General features: G+C 39.2%; 1 protein-coding gene across 2 annotated transcripts in view; it reads left to right on the top strand.

The window, feature by feature from the left end:
* The window catches only part of tanc1b (tetratricopeptide repeat, ankyrin repeat and coiled-coil containing 1b), a 99,611-nt gene that overhangs the window by 4,541 nt on the left and 72,662 nt on the right, over positions 1-22,408 (top strand). For both annotated transcript variants that reach the window (XM_061054350.1, XM_061054351.1), the window contains exon 2: positions 7,717-7,810. In XM_061054350.1, coding sequence (XP_060910333.1) covers positions 7,750-7,810 — 61 coding nt within the window. In that variant the 5' untranslated portion in view covers positions 7,717-7,749. The remainder of the gene's footprint in view (positions 1-7,716; positions 7,811-22,408) is intronic.

Below are 22,408 nucleotides of genomic sequence, written 5' to 3' on the forward strand. Positions count from 1 at the left end.
GCAAATGTCAGACTGAGTATAAGCAACAGTGGTCCGGCTTTATTTATCCTTTCTCCAGATGTTCATTAACACTTACTGATTGCTTCGGCAAATTGGTAATAGAGTGATAAAGTTTAATCATCTGTGATAGCAGGAGTTAATGACTGTAACTCTGATGAGATGATTGTTGTTACTCAGCATGCAGTTAGATCTGTTGCTGGCTGATGGCGACGACAGAAAGGGGGATCGTTGGTGTGTAATTATTGTGAAAAGACTTAAAACTCATTTGACAGTAGGAAAACTGTTTTGTTAAGGCTTGGAGGACATCCATAACTCATCCATAAATCATTGTTACACTCTGACCTGTCCAGTTAAATTAATGTAGATTAAACGTTTTAATCAGTGTGTAGCCAAGATAATGGGATGTTTATTTTGTTTTGCCCTTTTCTTTCATTTAATTTCAGGTTTAGTCAGTTTCCAGAGCTTGGGGTGAAACCTTATATTTAGAGCAATGATCGCCCTCTAAAACATGCCTTGACACTTCTGGAGCAGCACTGGGATAAAAAAAGACAAAGGTTTTCCTGTTGTCACTGCTGAGCCAGCATGTAGGCCTGTGTCTGGAGTTGTTCATCAGTCATAGAAGATCAAGGACAAGTGGGCTCAGAGGGAGAGTCAGTCTTTCCAAAATGAAAGTGCTTTTCCCATGGCAGTATAATGACTAGATCAGACTCGTTATCCGTTGTAATTTCACACTGAGCCATGTGTTTAGGCCTCCTCATATAAGAAGCTAGCTGGCCTTGCCCCAAGATACAATTTTAAATCTGCCTGTGTCTGTGATGAGAAAAATGCACAGGTAAAGGGCAATAATAAAAGCCGTCTCAAATTGTATACCAGCCTCTTTTGTAATTTAATTTGGAAGATTCTCCCATGAAATGTCATATATTCTCTTGGATGAGTATAATGATAACTTTAACGAGTAGCACTACATATCATGCATACTACAGTACAGATATAATGCTATTTTTACACCTAGTCCTAGAAAATAGTTTTTTTTGGGCCGGCAATGAAAAAAAGACAACTTTTCTACTCCTTAGCTAGCTCTGACTGAAACTTTGCATTTTAACAGCACTACAAATCCAAATGCATGTCCATGAATTTTAATAATGTATCACATCCTCAATTTTTGCTGCATAGACTATACATATTGAATTCTATACTATTTCAATAATAATATTGGACTCCCTTTTATTTATGATGTGCTTTTAAAAATCTGAGTTCAACAGTCTGTACTATAAACAGCTTCTATAACAGTATTTACCACCTATCAGGGACATCAGCTTTACAAATTAAATAAATAAATCTTTGAATAACATGCGAATAGTGCGCGTGTGTGTGAGCGCTCACTTTGAGATTCAGATTAAACACCAAAGGGTACCTGTGCATTTTGGGACTATATCTTCTGTTTCTGGGCTGAACACTGTGCTGTTTAAAGGATTTTGTTTCGTTCAGTTTACAGCTACAAACTGCAGCAGGCTATAACATTACTGATGTTAAGTTTGTGATTGTCCTCAGCCATAACCAAGCTGATACCTGCATGATAAATACAGACACACTGGGATGAAACAGAAACATTGCAGCAGCTTTTGAAACAAAGTAACCATACACAATGAAATATACACAAATTGTGAAAAACTTGTGTAAAAATATATCGTAAAAGACTTAATTTACTTCCTGTTTGTAAAGCTGATCGATCCTCAGATCAGGTGTCTGATCCTGAACCGTGGAAGGTGCTCCAAGGATCATGGATCAGCTGTGATCTGATTCACCAGTACTCATGATAGTATCTGTCTGCTATATAAAATACAGACAGCTCTTTTAAGAAACGGTTCCTGTATTTCAGCTGCAGGAACCATGTGGCGGGCTCAGTTCCTGGACCACTAAGTATTTCTGCAGACAAGGTAGTAGTTTCTTAAGACCCCAGTGGTTGTGGATGGTTTTTCCTCTCTGAATAACGTGGAAGTGTAATGCAAAAGCCTTGTGGCCTCTGACTTAAGGAAGTAACCATATGGTATGTGTATTCAAGATTTTTGAAAATTTAGGTCAGATTATTTGGCTTCCTTTGAGCTCTGCTATCAGTCTCATATTTCTTTGAAATCAGAAAGCGTCAGGGGGCTGCCTGCCAGTATGACTGCTAATTGGAATTCAAGGATTTCCTGAAAGAATAAAAATCTTGTGCTGAACACTCAATTGCCTTTATTTGACTTTAAAAAAGTCTTAGTTTTAATGTATATTATTTTGCAACGTTGGCTGAAATACTATTATTTCCTTTTTGTGCTCATTATAGTATGAAGGCCTGCTTTACAAAGGCCCAAAAGTGGAGATCAGTGCAGGAAGCCCTTGAGTCAATGCGGTAGACTAGTGGCATAAAAATGTCTGTTCTTTTGTTATTTCCTTTCCACTCATGTTAATGTGAATAACAACATTTGCTTACAATGGCCGACATGGAGACTTTGCCGTCCTCCGTACCTACTCCCAACACTTCCTCCCTCAAAGTTTTGTTAGCTAACTTCCCTTTGTTTATGGACCACTTGAACTCACAGTCCAGGCCGGGCCTGTTTCCTGCATTCAGTGAACGGACAACAAAAGAATAGATAATTATGGAGTTCACAGGAGGATCTGAAAATATCCGATCACTTCTAGGCGGTGTTTAATAAATAAACTTGAAGGTCAGCCCATGGTGAGAATTTCCATGTTACCACAACAACAGGGTGGATATCTAAGTGTGATTATTCATGTAGAATCAGACTGAGGAATAAAGCTGGCAGGGCGTTTAAACAAGAGATGAACTCATTGAGTGGAAAATAACTGCAATCCTGGAAAAGTGGTGGAGTTGATCTGAGATTAAGGGTGCTCCTTCTATTGTGTGGCACCTAACAGGGGACAAAGCAGATCCTAACTCACCAACCACAGATGTATGTGAAATGCTTCCCTGCCAGAGGCAATTGGGTCAAACAATCCTATTTCCGTTCTATATATAGTCGTCTTCTCAGGTGACTGTGGTATAGCCGGATGGCCCCATTAGCCACATGTCACACCTGCATTGTGTGGGTAAGGATCTTTTCTTCCTCACAACCTGTGTGGATTTGAACTCTATCAAGTCAGGAATGACCTGCAAAAGCATACATGTTGATAACCCGAGGCCCCTCTTAACCACCTTGGTTTCCAATTTCTCCTGTGTGAAAGGAAACCATCTCTATGTTGTGTCAGAGACAGGAGTCGTTTTTATTGTTGCCTTGGGCTGTAACAGACAGTCCACATGTGAAGGTCACACAGCTGATGCGTGCCAGGTGGACAATGCTAGCAGAGGGGAAGCATCCTTAATGCAGCATTGTATGGTCTAAGCACACCGAAAAGGTCTGAGTTGTTTATTCCGTCACTTGCTTGGGGAAATTTGAAGCCTGCTGAGGACCTTCGATTAATAGACTGTTGTTTACTTGATGTAAATAAACAGGCAGCACCATTGAAAATACTCTGCTTCTTCTCTTGGTCTTTTGCTGATTCTTTGGTTGTCTTGAACAAAGCAGTTGTTGTTATTAAGAGTCTGTAAAGTCCATTCACTTTGTGTGTGTCCACAAAGACCTGTGAGACACTGTGGGATTTTCACTGCTCTGTTTTAATATTGAAAGGCCCCTAGTTAGGCCCCATGCTTTGAGGCTGATATCCAAACAGAACTAAAAAGCACTCGGCTGGACCTGACTTTGAGGGCTTGAGGAATCTTGATGCCCATCTTACTGCATACCGTGCAGTCCATGGCTCCTCTATGAAGAGACTTTCTTTGAAAGGTCACAATTATATCCTCACTACAGCTTAAGCATATAGCTGTGTTTGAAGTAAATTGTGGTACCTCTGCTCTGGAATCTACCTCCAATAAACAGCCTAAGCCCAAGGCACATATCGTCTTCATGCTTGTTTCAGATAAAGCGTTCATACAATTAGACTTTTGAAGATACCAAAATGACGTCTGCAGGGCAGGAACTTATTATTACATTATTGCTAATGGTTGATGCAACAAAATGTGTTTATTATGTGGTTTGAAAGCTGCCACAGTGTTTTCTGTAGAGAGACAAAGCTACAAAGCACACATTGCGATGTTCAGATGGCCAAGGAGTTGAGAGGTTAACAAAATTCAAACAGAGCTTTGAATCTGCCTGTTTAGGAGCAACATCTGCAGAACCCCCAAAATAATACTAATTGTACGTTTTGCTTATACTTTGGTACTTAATAGACAATGTTGCTGCAAGTGTTTTCAATAATATCTTCATTCATGACTATCAGAATCTAGAGCCATAGCTGTCTATTCACTAGGCAAGAAGGTCTCTGTCTGTATTCTCTTTGATTATTTACAACACACTGTATGTTGTCACCAGGTCAATATTGTACTGGTTCAAGTGGCAACACTGTCACATGTTTGGCTTTCATTCAAGTCATACTCAGGGCTGGATTCCCTCACTTTGGATAAAAATGGCTAATGTAGTCATACCTCCTCAGAATAGAAAGTGATGACTGAATGATGACTTAATAGACGGTGTCTCATTCTCACTGTTTGTGTGTGTGTGTGTGTGTGAGTGTGTGTGTGTGTGTTGGGACTGTGGGGAGGGAAGAAGGAAGGAATTTGTCATGTTGGCTTTTGGAGTTTCATTAGCGCGTTTTTGTTTTTTTCATTTCCTTTGGTTTAACCTGGTTGATGTTTGTTGTGATTGTGGACATGAGCAGCCAGCTCCCACAAACACACAGCAGCACTCATTAGTTCCAGTTATTAGGAAAAGGTACTAAACAAGGCTATACTACACTGAAATACACAACTCTGTAAGCTAACACACCTGGCACTTACTGTACCTTGCTTTCAGGCTCTTTGTTGTCAGAAGGATTAGATTCCAACACCTGTGCATTCTTGAGATTTACATGAACTGTGGTTCAAGTTCTGTACTAGACCCGCTGTCATCTTAACGTCCTGTTTGTTATACTTTCTATAATTAAAGGAAAACTGACTGAAACATAGATTAGAGAAGAAAACATAGTTTGTGGAAAGATACAATGTTTAATTTCATTTACATTTAGATTATTTACTTTATATTTATTGAGAATTACTTATATATATAACTTTTTTAAATAGATAAATCTATATTTGATAGTTTTACTAGTTCTAGTTTTTGTGGTTGTGTTTGCTTTTTAATGTGACCGATTCTCCCTTCAGTCATGTTCTCTTGTAGTTTTAGAAGCATACTGTGAAATGTGGACAACATGTAGAGAATATGCTAACTTTGATTTAATAAGAGGCAGTGGTTACATTTTGCCATAAAGTTGCTAATTTTCATGGTCATCATAGCCTTTTGTTACAATAAAAACTATTATAGTTATTATTATTATAATTACGCAAGTGAGAAAAATACATTAGAAGTCCTAAAGGCACACTTGTTCATTTTGGCTCATCTTGGTGTAAATATGTTACAACAATAGTGTTAAATAGTTTAATGCATAAGACCTAATACTTAAACTAGTGTGTATCCAGTCACTGTTTGCCTGAGTGAAAGAAGTGTTTCATGATGAAATGAAGTTTTCTCTGAGCCCTTATGATCAAGGACACTGTTGATACTGGATCACTCAAAGAGAAATGTCATCCTTGGCAGAACAATGGCTACAGGAAATTGGTTTTGAGCTATAGGCTAGCAGACAAAAAGAAAAGAATGGGTCATGCAAAGTGACACTGTACAAGTGATGAGCAGCCTTCAGATGAATGAAATCACTGCTGAGTATTTACAGTTTGAATAGGTTTTTTAAAATCCATTGAAGGGTTATTTAAGTTTATACACCAGTTGGTTCTGACCAAGTATTCTAATTAGACAATGATCATGAGTGCTGATATAGGCCAAAACATCACAGGGACTTTCTAACAGAGTGTATCACTCTGCCTAAGCAAGTTGTTCTGAATACTGTAAATTGACATTACAGCTGACAGAGTTTGTCCTGATTTATCCAGCTGGTCCCTGAACTACTTGCTTGGCGTAGAACTGTTGTATAAAAGGAATATCACTAACAAGGTCAAGAAGTTGTACTGTACATCACTACTGCTGTGATTGTCATCTGGGAGACAACATTGTCTCAACACTGAAACAACTTGTTTCTCAAATGTGACTCTTAAACTAAGATGTTTCCTACTACAATTCTTTTTTGCCACTGATAGGTCAGATACTTAGTTGTTTATACTTGACAATTAGTGCATGAGATATATGAAAAATAACTTTTTTTTTATTAGGTCTCAGGTGAAGTGAACTTTAATGAATCATCAAAGTTATGCAAGCCTTTTTTAAATCAAGTGACTCACAGGAAAGATCAAAGCACTTGACTTTTTGAGCAGCTTTTAGTTTAGAGACAAGCTGCTGCTTGACAAAGGCAGCACCAAAGCCACACTTTGAAAGCGACTAATCCTTCTGATCAGATTGTGTTTTTGCAAAATTTTGTATTTGTTCCCCCCCCCCCCCCCCCCCCAATGAAACCAATTATTCTATAGAAGAAGCTAGCACCATACATTCATCCCTAGAGAAAGGATGGAGGATGTATCTGCCAAATTAAGTGTGTGTTTTTGCTCTGCCTGCTTTAGAATGAGTTTGGCCCAATTGAGTGAAACCTCATGATGAAGATTCAACGATTTTTTTGACCAGCCAAGGTTTATTTGAAATGCAAAAGCTCATCAGGGATAAGCCTCCTATACCTTCACCTCACCTCACTGATTCAGTGGATGCTGTGCCTCACAATGTTTCTTCTAACACCTTTAAAGAATTAATGAGGCAGATCGATAGCCTTTCCACAGCAGCAGTAAAAAAACAACTAGATATATTAAGTCGATCTTCTGCAATGAACTGTGTGTTTTGTTTTCAGAAAGCATACCCTTATTTGGTTGAAACCATTCTTCTCTTTTCATTGGAAAGATTGCTCTGTTGCTAATAATACAGTAGCATTCCCTGCTGAATCCTATAATGTGTTTAGACGGTTAGGTTAGAAACCAAAGTAGTCGCTGCTGTGTTTAGTCATGTAGGTTTTACCATTGTCCAACAACATGAGACTATAAATACTTCCAAAGTAAACAAGCACATCCAGGAATCTGCAGCCTGAACCATGAGTTCATGTTATACCGTTTAACTCTGAGGATTCAAAATGCACACTAGCTTGGCAACAACCACGGAAAGCAGTTGCCGACACCCAAGTTCAGCCTCATAGCATCAATTACATGTGGAATTCAGGGCATTTGACAGAGTGTTTTCCTGCATAACAAGATAGCAGAACTTGTCCTTTTCTGTTTAAATATTAGAGCATTCTTTCCATTCTCCCCTCCACTGATGACCTGCAGGATTGGTAGTGCTGTGGGAAAATTTTCAGATGGGTGCCAGCTAAGCAGTATGAAATGCAGATGCACAATGTTTTGCCTTTGCTATGTTAGGCTTTTGAGGACATTTTGTATTGTTTAGATAGTTCTGGGTAAAAAAACAAACACGCATGTGTATGTGGTGGACTGGTTTTCATTTTGCAGGTAAATAGAGGAAATTGCTTCTTTCCTGTCCCATGAATAGAAGTAGACCTGACTGTGTTTTGTGGGATTATTTCCATGGTTTTGCATGAGTGGCAATGCATTTCTGTTTTCTTGATATGGCTGAAAGTAACTGATTTTTTTTCTATCGCCAGGGGCCCTATAGAGAGGATTCCAAGAATCTCACCATGTTTAAGGCAGTGCTGAAGAAGAACAGAGATGGAGGAAAGGGGAGCAAGAAAGATTCAGGTATGTGGAAGATCTTGGGGAAAGAAAAGGCCCACTAGGTTTCATTAAACAAATACTTTATACCACACTGGCTTACACACAAACTCTCTTTCAGAGACAGACGTGGAAATACTTCTGATCATCTGATTTTCAGTATCTGTAAATTCACTTCTTGCTGTGGAAATGTTTTCAAAGAAGACACCCTTCTGAGTAAATATTCAGATTTAAGGGGTGAAGGGAGTTAAAGCTAAAGTAATTTGAAGAGAAAGTTGAGATAGAAGTACATAAACCATAATCTTAACTCTGCACTTAAGTTTGTCATCAAGCCATCGTCTGCAGCTATTCCTTAATATTTACTCACTCTGTCTGTGAGGTGAGTGCTATGTCGTTCTAAGTGATTGCTTGCTTTAAGGGCTCGAGAACAGGTTTGAGCACACGGAAAAGAATATACAGTTGAAGGTAGTTAAAGCTAAACTAAAACAATATTGCTGAATGACTGTGATGAAATAGTGGTTGTGTTGTTCTCTTTATAAAGATTTAACCTCAATGTTTAGTTTTTACAAGATAAATATATAATAAATAATGTGGAACTTAACATAACAGTATATACATGATGCATGCAAAATGTATTGGTCCTTTAGTTAAATATATAGCTATACAATGCCATTGATAAAAGACAGACTGCAACACATAACGTAAAGCTCTTGCCCATTATGGTATTGACCATTGTAATAGGGCTGAAAAATGTATCCTTTTACCATCTCAAATGGGATGTGTGTATCCGCAGTAAAGTAACATCCCAATACGAGGACATGCAACCTCAGTCAAATGACCTGAAGCACAAACTTGTGCTGACTAATCTACAACAATAGTCTCTGATGTCACAATCAGTAGCCAGAGAACTGACCAATGTGCATGCAGTGTCAGTGTGTCAGTGTATAAAAATGTACGGTCTACAGGCGGCACAGATACCCCGTCATAATGCTAGATGCTGACGTATTAGTTCTTATTTATTATTATTATTATTATTGTTATTATTATTTCTTATTTTATTTTAATTGATGTACATAAAAAGATATTGCATTTAGCTGCATTTCCCAATATCATTTGGCCCTAATTTACAGTGTTTGTGGGGATGATGTTAAGCTGGTTTTAACTGTGTAGGCTTACACAGCTACACATGGAACCATCAACACATATACATTTTGAAATCTAAATACGTACATTTCATTTTGACTGTAGAGACAACACAGCCGTTGTGTCATACCAGATGTTTTCTTTTCCTTTTTTGAAATCTGAAGGGTTTTTTTTCAACATGATTCAACATGAGTCACACTCATTGTTGACTAGTCTCTTGTTCATACAATGGCCCCCTCAAATGAGACTGTCTTGACACAGCAAATAGCCATTTATGCTTACCGTGCATCTACCAGCCAGGACTTGATCTACTGCCTCTGGACCGGTTTTTACTGGTAGTCTGGTTCAAACAGTCCCTTTTTACAGAAACATGTCTAATAGCTATGCTCTCTCTGCCTTTGTCTGATGTGATTGTTTCACTCAACAGTCAGCACTAAAAGAAAAGACATCATTCATGTTTATTGCTCTCCAGTACATTACAGAGGGAGGGGTGGTATTGAAGGCTTGTGTTGTTTTATATCAAGTTGTTGTAACCTGTCTTACATGGATGAATCACTCAGATAACACAGCTTCCCTGTTATCCAGACCCCCCTCCCATCCCATCACACACACACACATTCATACTTAAACACATTAGGTTTCTGTGTACGTGTTGGCTAGGAGCAGCAAAGTTTTATGGTGGGATACAGCTCCTTTATCCCAGCCTTACCCTCCCAGTTGGACCTCATCCATCAAGCTAAAGCAGCTCTGTCTCCCTTTCTCGTGCTGGGACAATAAAATCTGGCCGCTCCTTTCTGTTGTTTAGGGCTCTTAGGACAGATGATAGGTCACAGAGGTACAACAGCTATAGCAGTGGTCACTTTGCCCTTCTGTTGTTCCTGCATGGGGCAAAAATCAGGGAATTTCTCTTTTTTTTTTTTAAGGCTTCAATAGTTTCTTAAAGGTTGGACTAAATTAAAGATTGTTGGCAAATTGCCTGTAAATGCCAATAAGGTTGTCAAAAATTTCAATAATTTTCTTACAATTTTTGTTAATTAAAAATAAGTTATTGGTCAGTATTGGCTGCCTAGGACTTATTTTTTGTAGTTGTCATGGTATCGAAACAGGTATGAAATACTGGTATTGTGACATCCCGAATAGCCAACAAGTTCCTCCTTGTTTATATTCTTTAAAAGTTATTATTATTCCCATTAAGAGGTACAGTACATTAGATTATATTCCACAGTCAGGAATCTAATGTGTTTAAGAATAGCATAAGAAGTAATGACTCTGTATGTGTTGTGTTTCCGTATGATATCTCTGTGTGTTTACTTGTCTGTTGTCCTTGAGGAGGAGTTGATGTGTAAATACAGGTCCATACTGGGATCTGAAAGGCAGTTTGAAACACAGATAGAGGCCTGTGTTAATCAAATGCGGTACACTGCAGAGCATTTAATGGCCTCTGAGACAAGATAGTTCCATATTGCCCATAAAATATTCACTTCACCTTCTGTGAAGCTTGAATGAAGATTTCATTTTTATCCCAAATGGTTTGGGAGAGAAAGTTGTTTTAAAATTAAATGTCTTGTGCAAGGGAGTTTTTTGAAGTGCTCTTGTTATTCGTGTTTCTATTTATATGCCATTTTCAAACTCGACCATGGTAAACTTTTGTTAAAATGTGTAGGTATATAATCAGTTTTATTTTGTGTAAATATTTTTCTGTTTTATAAGTCATGGTTGGGATTGACATTTATGTTTGTTTTGGCAGATTTTGTGTGCTGATGAATGAAAACTATGTTAGTTTGTCCACCAAATTATTTCTCACAGTCCTGCTTGTATTTTAAGGCTCGACAGATGTATAGGAGAGCTGATGGTACTTGACAAATATGTGCTGATAATTTAGTAATGAAGTATGAAGCATACGTAAGTATGCAAATAATAAAACTCATTTAACAGAACATATGCAGACAACAATGCATGAGCTTATTTAGATTTTTTTCTTTAATCATGCTGTTAGTTGTTTTAATAATTAGGCTCCTGTCTACCCTTGCATTGCAATAATGGTGAACTGTCTCCATAGAAAATATTTCAGCTGAAAACTTCAGCATATAGGCTGCAGATTTTTCCTCTTCTAATTAATATAAGTCTTAATGATCCCATATTGGTTGGCCATTGTTCTTACTGTACCAACCTTCCTTTCTTCAGAAGGACCAGAAGGGCAAAGTTTTTATGAAATCTGCTCAGCAACATATAAAGTAAATCAGTGGGAGGAGAGACCTTGATAATGGTATAATTGCAAGATAGCTCAGCATATGTTGCTCATGACATGGTGGCTGTGGACTGGAGGCAACTTTAAAGCAGTCAAGGAAACTTGGCCTCCATGCCAGATACCACTGCAGTCATTAGCTGTCCTCTGGGATCTCCCCATTGCCAAGACCACAAAAAACACACAGCTTGCTAATTTAGTCCCTCCATCATGTGTTCCTCCTAGATCCTTCCACCTCCTTCTTGCTCCCTCCTGCTCGACTCAGTCTGTAAGGAATCTGTGTGGAATTGGTCTTTTTAATCCCTTTTAAGTAGTCGTTTTTATGGTCTGCCATTCCACAAGTGGGATGCGAGTTTTGCTGTGGCTTTTTGCCTTTGATGTCAACATGTTCTGAGAAAGGTTAAACTGTAAGCAGGCTTCACTGGAGTTAATAGATTTTGGACCCCAAGGCACGAGGAGATTATTATATTTTAAAGAATCTAAATGATTTTTAATTGGTGTTTTCTTTGAGGATAGAGGCCCCCTTCAGAGTTTACTGCGAGTTTCACCTATGACTTCCTATTAAATCACAGCAGTATCTGCTTTGTAGTTCACTGCAAAACAAATTACTTGTTCTGAAGTTGTAGAAATGTTTGGGTTAGTGCTGCATTTTGTAGATGTGTTGCATCCTGTTTCTCAATGCAAACGTTCTTCAACATCATTGCTCTGAAGTAACTTAAGTAAGCGTATAGTAATTATACACCCTGTGCGTGGAGGTGGCTTTGCTGTATGCACCGACAGAGTTCCTCAGACACCACTTTATTTCTTTTGATATGTCAGTGTTGCTATTTTTTTCAACATGAAAGCCAGTGCAGACATTGCCTTCAGGCACATGGGGTGATGATGCATGTTCCCTTTAAGAAAGTCACATGTCATCAGTTGCTTCTTCTTACCAGTCTATAGGAGTGATAGTGGGCTTATTTTGATAACAGCTAAATCAATTGATGCAACACTAGTTTCAGACTGTTTTGAAGTTTTATTTTTGTAATGAAAAATTAACATGAAGCCTTTGCATAACCCTTTTTGGTAGACACTTTGGAACAAGTTTGCATTTTCCCTCCATTATTTCCACTCTCTTTTCAAGGAAAGTGGTCTGTTGGCTTTCTCTATTTATTTATTTTTACTTCACAGAGGCCCACAGCTTCTTTAAAGTAAATACATTCAAGGGAAGTGTTCTGTCTCTTATTGTTGCTGCTACCCTGGGAGTGATGTAAACAAGTATCTGTTCATGGTACGACCGAAAAAACTGTGTTTTTGACTTGACTTAAATTGCTTGGTGTGACTGCATCAGCCTCAGAGGGCCACCAACTTGGTCTCTAAGCACTCGTTGAGGCAGCTGCCAGACAGTTGTCTGTCTGTTGTGGGTGACGCAGTGTTAATCACACTACCATGCTTTGCCGCGCACTCTTTGTGGCTGATAACGGATTCAGCTGTTTATTTCTCCAACCCCCAACATACACACACAAGCCATGTACACACAAACAGTTATGCAACCATCACCAGTTGGCAGGGCTTCTCTCAGTTTGTTTGGCAGTGATGGGGACAGACACCACTTGTGCACCTGGCTGGGCGGGAGGCAGCAGTCCTCTTGTTGTCCGCCAAGCACAAAAAAAGGGGGTCAACCTCTCTGCCCTGATTAACTTTTTATTTCCCGCCATGTATTCTCAAGGACAATAGCTGTCCTTTTTAGCATACTCGCAGCATTGACACCAGATTCTTTAAAGAATACAAGGTTTACCTATTAAAATAAAAGGTAGGAGTAAGCGAGAGAAAGTGACGCATCTGTGCACCCTTGTTTGAAATTCAGCATAGCTTTCATCTGAGGAGTGATCATGGGGCCACTTTACTTTTATCATCATCAAAGTCTCCCACCGCAGGGGGTGCTTTTTCAAAATGAGGATGAGCAGGCTCATACAAGAACGTAATGTGTTGTTGGTTTGCTGCCTTGCAGAAATTTACATTTTTAATTACATTTTTAATTTAGGAGCAACCTAATTTAGATTTGAGGAAGATAAAGTAAAAGATGAAGGGACTTTTCATGAGGTTGAGAAACCATACACAAACTAATGGTGTGTGTTTGTGTGTGTGTGAGAAATAGGCTGTAAAACACTGCATGCTGTTGCTTCAGCTGTGGTGGTGGCTGGTACATGCCGTCTCTGCAGTTTCTGTGAGTTCCTCGGGTGTTTTGACATGAAACAGTGATTTGTTGCTTGGGGTCAGACAACAGAAAATTGGTTACAAAGCAGGAATTCATTTAGAGGATTCTATAGCTTGAAATCTGAAACCAAATATTGTTGATTGAGATCATATTTTATCATTTCATCCTGGATATCCTTCAGGAGAGGACATAATGGATTTGTCATGAATACTCAGTTTATAAAGTTTATAAGGCCAAATCTTTGTCAAGCTTTTCAATGAACTGTTCATTGAGTAAGTTACATTTTTGAAGATGTTCTTTCTGTTGTTATATTTTGTGCTATTGTGATATGTTGGACAAAGAGACCCACAATGAAGAGAGTCCCTCCCTAATCTGTGTAGTTTCTCTTCTGTTGTTTATGTTGCATTTTTCCTCCCTGTGATGAAACAGTAAAATATTGCAGCTGACATTGCAGGGATTCCTGCACTGTTGTCTGTATTCTTTTTCTTTCAGATGCCCTCAGGGGTTTACAAAGAGGATTTTTTTTCTGTTATGGAAAGACTTCCCTCAATAAACAATAACCACAGGTGGTTTGTCAGTTATTTGTCCCAAGCTTTTCACGGACAGGTATTTGATTCTATTAAAGCCTTTGTTTTGATGTTTGTAATGCAAATATACAATGATCATATTTGTCACTGAAATAGAGATCTATATATTGGAAATTTAGGTTTGAAATAAAAGCAACTCAAATAGCATTCATAACGAACATCTGTTGTAAAAAGAAAATGGGAAAATGTCATCTTTTGTTCAGATGTGAGTCAGAATTAATCTCAGGCTGTTATTTGAGAAGAGCAGAATTAGTTAAGTACTATAAAATATTTTACAGGTTTAGCTTCCCCCCTTATGCCCAACAACCGCTGTGGCTTCAGAATTTTCCAGCAAAGGATGTGCTTCATGGAAATAGTGTGGGTTGGATATCATTGGAAGCACTTTCATCCAGTCTAATGTGTGTGGCATTTGCTGGTTAGCCTTTCTACATCACAGAAGGAAAACACCAAACTAGTTCAGGAACTTCAGGATCACAGTGAACTCTCTCACCTACATATACGGTGGCCGACCCTCCCTCAGACATTTACAAACACAGCTCAGTACACCATCTGCCCACAGGTTCTAGTGTCAAAGTGCCTGTCTTAGCCTGCCTCTTCTCCACCAACAGCTGGGTGGCAGCCTCCTCTCTACCCATATCTACCACAGCCATTTTGAGACACGCTCCCTCCTTGTCCTGTGGCTTGTAAGGGAACTCCCTCATAGTTTTCTTCCAATGTGGGTGAATGTTTTTAACAATTTCTTATATTAGAGGAGCTGATTTTAAATCAAGGGTAAGCACATGCTCCAGGTGAATAAGAATAGCAAGATATAGATGTAGTTGTTAATAAAATTCGTTTTTAACAACAGCATAGAAAAAAACTTGAGCCAGTGATACATCCATACATAATTATGATGACTTGGAGATATCAACAGTTCCTTTTCTAAATTTGGTATAGTTAATTTAGAATTGTGTGCTGAGCCAAGACTGAGGTATAAACAAGGTGCACATAGTCTACCAAAGGATGTCTAGATAACAGAGTACATGCAGTGTGTGACCTGTACAGACAGACAGACTCTATGTTATGTCACACACATACATATACAATAATACAGAGAGAGAGAGAGAGAGACAGAAAGAGAGGAAAGAAACCCCAAGAGACATCCTTTGATTTACCATAATAACTAGTCCTCAGACCATAACCACTGACTCCTTTATCATCAGCTCATGGTTTTCCTTTTGGAAGACCTGTTGAACTGAAAACAACTCATGATTTTATGAAGCTCTGCCACTTGAGTTTGAAGTTTAAACATTCTTTGACAAATACATCTTTAAATCAGTTTCACTTTCTGTGTTTCTATCCCATTTCTTTATTGTGCTGTTAATGTAATAACATTGTGAAAAGGCTTTTTGGCCCATGTTTGCTATTTTTGCTCCCAGACATGTTTGTGTCTAGATTTTCAGACACTTATAGAAGGATTTGAAATGGTGGAGAAAATAATGCACCTGATCTACAAAGGAGACCATTGAGAGCATGGACCTACAGGGCTATCAAAGCACTGTGCAGCCAGCAGGCAACCATTAGCGGGGCGTAGCTCAAACCACATCTTACACTAAGACACACATGCTCATGTACAAATACACACACTCACAAACACACACAGACACACATACTCCCACTAACCTCAGGTGTATCCACATTAGACACTCCCTGTCTCTCACTCTGAAAAGCAAAATAAGGGCTCTTGGAGAAAGCTGTGAACCTGGTTGGCCAGTCTGTCACGCTGTTTTGTGTTTGCAGAGCATTTTACAACAAACATTAGGATCATGGTTACATTTGACTTTCGCATCACATGACCAAGGACTTTGAAAAAGAAAGGCTATGAAGCTGATGACATATCATGCATCTGAATAGACATGTTTGCCACAATTCAGCCACACAGTCCTAAAGGTTGAGCTTAGCTTTAATTATGTAGTCCTGATGACTTAGGCCTCTGTACATAGGGCACGTGCACTAATCGCCAGGCTATCGGCACCACCAATTGACTGTTTCTCTAACCAGCGGACATCACTCAGCATAACTCCAGACCTATTTGAATTGCTAACACTAGATATTAATAACTGATTTGTTGAAATCACATAAAGTGTAGTTGAATGTGGCAGCGCAGCAACGTTTTGGATCACTGCATCCTCTGACTCATATGATGTAGAGAGGGGACAAATATTGATACAGGAACATATTGTCATCCTCATCCTTGTGATACAACTATCAAATCACTGGTTTCAAATATTGATATTTTATATCATTAGCAATATATGATTGTTTTAAAATATATCAGTTATTGCAGAATTGTATGTGTATTGTGATATTTTTGTCCTCATGGGCAACGTATTTTATCGCATAATTTTTATCCTATCGTATTGTATGATGAGTTTCCCTGTGTGTTCCACTCCGATTAGATTAAGGCTGGAAAATATGTATAAAAATATACTCATAAAATATTTTTATACATGGTTATTGCTTCCTTTCAAGCTAAACTTTGCACCCAATTGTCATTTAAAAAAACTTAAGTTCAACAAATAAAACACGAGGGAGAGCTAAATAGACTAGCTTATGGTCATATCTTGCACTGCTCTTCCTGCTCTGTGGTTTCTGACTGGAAAGATAATGAACAAATACTTCCATGGTTCCCAGAGGCCCTCCTGTCTTCCGAAGCAGCCGGACCACTCTCCATTTCCCTAATTTGGCATCTCGTACACTCTGCATCGATTGTTCCTGTGACCTTGGAAATGTCTGCACAGCAACGGACAAGAGGCCAAACAAATACATGAGAACTCATGGAAGCAGGGGTGATGTCATCTACACCACAGCAACACAGTTATAGTCCCCTTTATCCCAACCCCCCATCCATGGGCAAATAGTTTCTCTTGCTACTTCAAAGAGAAGGAAAAACAGTTTATCAGCTAACATGCCAGGCTGTTTCAAATGGTCTTGAAGAGGTGATAGTGGCTGTCATGGTGTTTCATTGGCTGGAGAGGTCAGAAGGGCACTGGTTGTTCTAATTACAGCGTGACCTGCCTGGGCTGGGCAGACACATTCCTTCTTTCTGTTTTCCGTTTTCCTTTCATTCTTTTAACATCATTGTCTGTGATCAAAATGAGACATTGAAGTGTCTCATTTGGTGCAGGCACTACTCTGTTACCCACAGGAGATACAGAGTACTAGCTGTTCAGTGCCTGCCTTCTGTCTGTTGACTTTGATATTTTTCCAAGATGGTTTTTCTCATCTATCGCCATCTCTCTATGCAGACCTAACCCATGCTGTCACACTGTGTGACTCCCAGAAAAGTCTGTGTGGGAATCTGTTGAGAGCTCTGCTCAGTCTTGGGCTTGAGGGCCCCTTTCTCTCTCCCTTCTATCCTACTTTGCTCTGCCCTGCCCTGTTCTGCATTTCTGAACACAGAGACTTTTTTTGTGATTGTGCTTTCAGATGAATGTCTTGCCATCCTTAGCTCAGGAGGGTTTGAGACAGGCTGAACTAATGACCTTGGTTCCTTTGTGCTGAGCCTCAAAGGAAGAGGGGTTAGTGCTTATTGCAAAAGGCAGCAGTTTGCCTAGAGTACTCCCTTCTCATCTTTACATCGCTCTTATTTTAGAGGTGGCTTTTAAATATACTTTATATTTGAAAGCTCTGTTATTGAACAATTCTAATAGCTAAAGTAAGTAACAAGAGCATTATAGAATTTGTCTTGCATGATGTCAGAGGGTTTTTGGTGCCATATGTTAACTCTTTTCCCCATTATTAAGAATGAAGATAACGATAATCAGATTGTCAGTGCTTTTAGTTAAAGAATGACAACCGATCAACCTTCTAAGCACAAATCAAATGAGGAGAAAGCGATTGAGGCTTAGCTCAGAATGTCCAAAGATTTTAAAGATGGTTCAAAGCTGCAAACTCTCCCTTCGTCCGTGTTTGCTTTTGGGATTAGGTTGTATGGAAGGATTGGATGAGCAGCTTTTGTTCCACATCCTCGTCCATTTAACGTTACTGAACAGGCTGTTATCCAGGGGTTAGTGGTGTTCTCATGACCTCACCTGGCCCCAGAAGAAACTCTGCCTAATGACCTGTGCTAATAGCAATCCAAATCTGTTGTCCATCCAAGTCTCCATGGCAACCTAACGCTCCAGAACACATTGCACTTCTACAGAGAAATAGAATCCTCTCTTTTCTGAGATCTGCTTTATCCATGTTAAAGCATTAAGGTCAGGAATTGGCAGGGGGACTTGAAATTTACAGAGAGAAATCAGAGAATTTGGGACAGTTGAAGACTCTTGTCCACTTCTCATCAGACATCATTGTGACTCCTCATGTTTAAAGCCCACTGGCCCAGAGCTATGTTCCTAGTGTTAAAATGATTGATTGTTATATAGACAAGTGGGCTTGGCCATCCATCATCCACCTGTACCAGCTGTTTCCATGAATTGTAGAGGACATTGATGTAATTAACCCCATGTAAAACCCATGTGAGATGTTTTATAGTTTCCACTTTAGAACTGTTCCCTTATCTAGCTTAACATAAAAAAGATCTAAAATTTGTATTAAAAATTCAAGACTTGAACATTGAGAGGTACTACCAGACAGGAACATGAGAACAGTCTTAAGAAACAGGAACCAGTCACAAAAGATGGATTGTTATATAATTTCTTCTTTAAAATGGCTCAGTATTTGTAGTACTCAGGTATGTATAGAATGTAAAAAACATTGGCAGGTACCACTACCTTAGTGACTGCTTTTGACAGCCGAGATGAGAGTGGATCAGATGTGAGAGCATTTATTTCCCCTTAGTGTGGGAGCTGACAGTGTACCCATCTTTCCTTCAATCTCTTCCTGAGGAGGCCTGTGGAGAGACATTCACACTGGGACCTCACACACAATACTCGCTCGTATGAATATCAATAACTCTCAAGCTAGGACTGTCAACGGGGGATCTTGCCTAATGTATTCCAACGCTCTGATGAAACAAGGTCAAGCCCTTGAAAATAAATTTAGACTTTCATGGATGGTCAAGCATTTGCATTTGTATTACATGCCCTATTGTCTTTGTCTAAAATATGCAAACTGAAAATTATGACAGGACATTTTTAGCAGGGTAATATTCCTAAAAAATAATTGGTTTTATTTTTGACATAATTCTAGGTTCTGACTTTAAAATAAGCAAGTGCAACTATTTTGTACTGAGCATTACAAAAATGTACCATTTATCATTTTAAGTTTAACCTCCCCATACTCCTCTGTTTTCAATGCTGCATTTCAGTGGTAGAAAGTGGTTTTACTTGGAGATTACTGCACTGACCAGCAACCTTGAGATTGACTGATGGGGTGAAGACACACATAGTTACCTTGCAAGATCTTACCCTCCATATACTGTAGTTTTTAAGTCCATGTACGACGCAATCATAGACTAGTATGGTGTGTTTTTCAAGATTCTTAAAAATTTGCTAGATACAAGACTTATGGGAGCTCCTTGGTGTGTGAATCTTGTTTGCTTCCTTTTTTGGATCCAGTACTCTCTTAGGGATGTGTGATTCTTTTTTGATTTTTCATAGATACAACAGTTTATTAGCAATTGAATGACATTTTTCTTTCCTCATTGAGATTTGTTTAATTCAAATCTGCTTCCATTGGCTTTTCAACTTGTATGTGTTTCTCCTCTGTTAGTCCTTTTTAGGACCTTCCCATAGCATCCTTGTCACAAATCTTGAAATGAAAAAGGGTAAAGATACTGCTGTCTGGCTCATTTTTTCCCCATACCCTCTTCAATCAGCGATTTATGAAGAGGAATGGGAAATGTCATGGTGGCTGCCCAGTTCTGCCCCCCCTCCCTTTCTCGTCCTCCTCCTCCTCTTCACTTCTACTCCCCAAGATACACACAAATGCCCCTCCCTGTCAGTCTCTCTTCCCCTGGGGCCAGTGGGGAAGGCATTCCAGAGCTCAGGCCTCTGCAGAGAGAGCATCAGAGGGAAAAAAGGGGAGAGACAGACAGAGTCTTTAGTGTTTAGGATTCAGAACGTTCTGCAGTCTTGCTTTGCCTACAGCATCTTAGCCTTGCATAAAGCAGCTAATTTGTTCTCATTATCAAGTGCATGTGAATTGGAGTTGATGGTTTAAGAGCTGCAGGGACTGTTCCTGTGTCTGACAAGTTAAAACTGAAGAAACTGTCAGAGTTGTTTTCTCTCCTCAGGGGCCACCAGCATAGATGAGTAATCCTTTGAAACCAGTAGAGTAGCTCTGCACACTTTAAGAGTTAATGAAATATGATTGTTGTACACAAAAATGACAGTTTATAGTAAAAAATGTGCCCAAAGGGAGGTGTGTGATTATTCTTAATGTACAGAAATGTACTTAACATACAATGACCAAATGTGAAAAAAATGAGCTGCTGCTGCTAAAAATGCCACATCGGTTCCCTTTCATTTCCAATCTATTTAATTCTGCACCAGATTGCAGCGATGCACAAGTTTTACAAGTAAAAACTTACATGTCTTCCAAAAGAGCATAGAGGCTTAGTTTGCTTTATTATTTATCACTAAAATCAGTCTGTGTTTTACTGTCTTGAGTCATACTGGTGTGTACTGTATTATGACTGTTTCTATGACTACCACTGAGTAAAGAGGTCTGAAATTAGAATGGTCTTATGGGAAAACCACAGATGCCTCCATGGACTTCACAGACTGCGTGTATGGCTTTCTCTAACAAAAATGTGTAATCTTATTTATTTTCTTAAGTCATTTACCAAGCATCTTAGTAACATAAAGGATCTAATTTGTTCTTAATCATCATAGATGGCTTGTACTGACTCCCCTCCCCCACGTCGTAGCCCTTGTTGTCTGGCTCTCTCCTCCCTGTTGGTTTCTGTGTGTTAACCATGACAGCTTTTGTGTGACTGTCACCCTGGTCTCGGAAGTACACAGGGAACCCACATTGGCACTCAGTCTAGCGGGAGAATTCCCCCCCTTTGGTGGATTGTCCTATGGTCATCATGCTTTGTGTGTCCACTGAAAGAATCTGCATTAATTATAGCCCTTTCTCATGTTCTCTGCTTCATAGAATTAACTAGCCAGGATGTGATGGAGCATTTGTGTGTTTGTGTATGTGTACAGTATATGTATAGGGGGGAAATGGGAATGGTAACCTGGCTCATATTGCTATAGTTGGCTTTTGCCAACATGGTTTGCGCTGTAAATATAATTCTTTGTGGTAAGTGAAGTGGTTAGCATTAGCTCAGTCAAAGACAAACTTCCAGAAGCACCACTGTTTCTCTGAGACAGAAGTGACCGTATTTGAAATAGAGAGTGGAAATGCATTCATATTTTTGTTCTCGTAGTCAGCAGCAGGCAGTGACTTGTCAATCATAGGTAGCAGCACCCTAAAGCATACCCTAAGTTGGACAATCATTTGCAAAATAAACATCCTGCTGTTTGGTTAAGATATGATGCCTGTGATTAAAACCCTGAACTTATTGGGAAAATATTTGCTAATGTGATAAATCAAAGGAGAAAAGTGTCTTTTTTATATCCCACCCTTAACCTCAGAAACACATCATTACGATCACCCAAACGGTACCTATAGCTGGGTCTGAGCACTGTTTGAACCCAGCCTTTTTTTTTTTTTTTAAAGTAAATGTACAGACACTTTCCTTCTTCATTTGAACTCCTCTCAATCTTAGTAAACTGTTCATAATCCATTTTAGAGAGTTAAGGTTTATGTTTAAAATATTGAATTTAACAGATTCCTGAGACCGAGAGACGGACCCATCTGAAATTTTGACTTAAACAAGGGAGCTTTTTTGGGGGGCGGGGGCTTTTTTGCATTTAATGAATAGAACAGCTGAGGAGAGACAGGAAATGTTAGTAGGAGAGAGTAGGGGGTGTCATGCTGCAAAGTGCTGAGGACGGATTCAAACCCACAGTCGCTGTGACGAGGACTAGCCTCTGCACACGTGGCACGCAACATAACCACTAGGCTATCGGCGTTGCAACAAGGGAGCATTTTCTACTGAAGTAAACTACATCAGAAAAGTGACTTTACTTCAGATTCTAACATGTTTTAACAGTGAATCGTATTGAATTCAGCTACAAACGGAGTGTTCACCCTATGTTGACTTACAGAGATTAACCTGGGACATCAGTCTCAACTTGCATTAAAGGTTTATAATTTTAAGTTAAGAGTTATGTGCCAGGCAGACAGGTTTAACTCCTGAATGCTATGGAAAGCAGAACTTTATAAAAAAGAACACAGGTGCCACTCAGTCCTATTTATGTCATAGCTGCTGTATTGTGTGTCTTGTGCTTTTTTAAACATAACCTTTTAGTGGTTTTTGTGCTCTGGCCTGCACCCAAACAGTATGCCTTGAAGTTGGATAATTTTCCTGGACATTTCAGGCCTCAATCAGACAATGGAGAGGGTCTGTGTTT

This window comes from Labrus mixtus, chromosome 13 (genome assembly GCF_963584025.1).
Source record: "Labrus mixtus chromosome 13, fLabMix1.1, whole genome shotgun sequence".
Classification (NCBI taxonomy): Eukaryota; Metazoa; Chordata; class Actinopteri; order Labriformes; family Labridae; genus Labrus; species Labrus mixtus.